Below are 1,405 nucleotides of genomic sequence, written 5' to 3' on the forward strand. Positions count from 1 at the left end.
TTAATCTATCGTCAGACTTAGTAGCAACAACCATTTGACTCACCCATTGTGTTGGGTGGTCTGGTACTACTTTTTCAATCACCCCTCTTTGTTCCATCTTAATTAACTCTGATTTCACCTGTTGTTTAATCGAGTGAGGGATTCTCCTAGCTGGAAGTACTGTAGGTTCAATACTTTCATCAATGTACAGGGTTGTTTCCCCTGGCAAACCTCCTAAGTCACCATTAGATACATCCTTATATTTACACTCCACATTTGCTTTCCCTATTTGAGAAATTTTCTTGAACTCATGTTCATTGATGGTGATTAAATTCATGTATTTACATGCATTACAACCTAGCTCTTATACACATCTAGATGTGTATAAGAGACAGTTTACATGCATTACAACCTAGTATCGGTTGGAGGTCAGCTTGATCTACTACTTTAAAGTCTACCCAATATTTATTCTTATTTTTGGGGTTTCTCAGCTTAACATGGACTTTGCCAATTACATTTACCTTTGCCATATTCCACATTTTCAACACGGTATTATCAGGCTTTTTAGGTAAATAGTTCTTAGGAATAATGTTCACTTCAGCACCATTATCCAACTGAAGGTCAATAGGTCGTCCTTCCAATGTCATACGCGCATAGACTGCAGATGAATTTATGCTGGCTGTGACTGCACCAATTGTGTATTCATTTTCTTCATCTGATGAAGAATGTGTGATTTGTCTCACTGCACGCTGCTTAGGTTTTGTTGATTTTATCAGTTTAGTTTTACAAACAGCTGCGAAATGATTAGGCTTATCACACTTGCTACATGTACGTCCCATTGCAGGGCACTGCTCATGGTTTGCACTGTATCCACACCTATTACATTTTGTTGTAGACGAGTCTCGTTTATTCCCTTTGTAAGTTGGGGGCGCTGTTTTATTTTTGTGAGTCTTGTTCACATGCTTTATTTTGTGCACATGTGCTTCGCCTCCTCCCATGACTTTGAGACTTTCCTGGGAGGTCTCGTAATTAAGGGCAATGCTAATCGCTTTTTCGAGTGTCAACTCGTCCCCTGCGTCTAGACATTTTTCTCTTACTTTATGCTCTTTAGTCTTGACTACTATGGCATCCCTAAGCATTCTATCCTCGTCGTCGTATTCACAACGCTTTACGAGGACTCGTAAATCCGTTAAGAATTTATTGAAGGGCTCACCTTCTCTTTGTGCTCGGCCGTGAAATTCTACGGTTGCTTTTATGACGTTCTTTTTCGGCCTAACATATCGTTCGAATCTATCGAAAACGCCTGTCAATGTTTCGTTTTCAGCTGGTGTGGCTGGCTGATTGTCTTGGCCTGCTACACTTGGCGCCCAGTCTAATGTTTCAAATATTTCTCTGCCACGGTCACCCATATAAGTCATTAGATAAT

General features: G+C 40.1%; 1 protein-coding gene across 1 annotated transcript; it reads right to left on the bottom strand.

Moving 5' to 3' along the window:
- Positions 1-534: 534 nt before the first annotated feature.
- LOC117125180 lies at positions 535-1,397 on the bottom strand. Its single transcript, XM_033271592.1, has 2 exons — positions 629-1,397; positions 535-539 (listed from the first exon to the last, which is right to left on the bottom strand). Exons 1-2 carry the CDS (start codon positions 1,395-1,397, stop codon positions 535-537), a joined length of 774 nt encoding a protein of 257 aa, XP_033127483.1.
- Positions 1,398-1,405: the final 8 nt, after the last annotated feature.

Source organism: Anneissia japonica, unplaced genomic scaffold (assembly GCF_011630105.1).
Source record: "Anneissia japonica isolate Jap-2015-1 unplaced genomic scaffold, ASM1163010v1 scaffold51206_len1375_cov113, whole genome shotgun sequence".
In the NCBI taxonomy this organism is placed as follows: domain Eukaryota; kingdom Metazoa; phylum Echinodermata; class Crinoidea; order Comatulida; family Comatulidae; genus Anneissia; species Anneissia japonica.

Bases quoted from the DNA above. Each gene is read 5' to 3' on its own strand.
- LOC117125180 (XM_033271592.1), bottom strand. From the start codon at position 1,397: ATGACTTATATGGGTGACCGTGGCAGAGAAATATTTGAAACATTAGAC.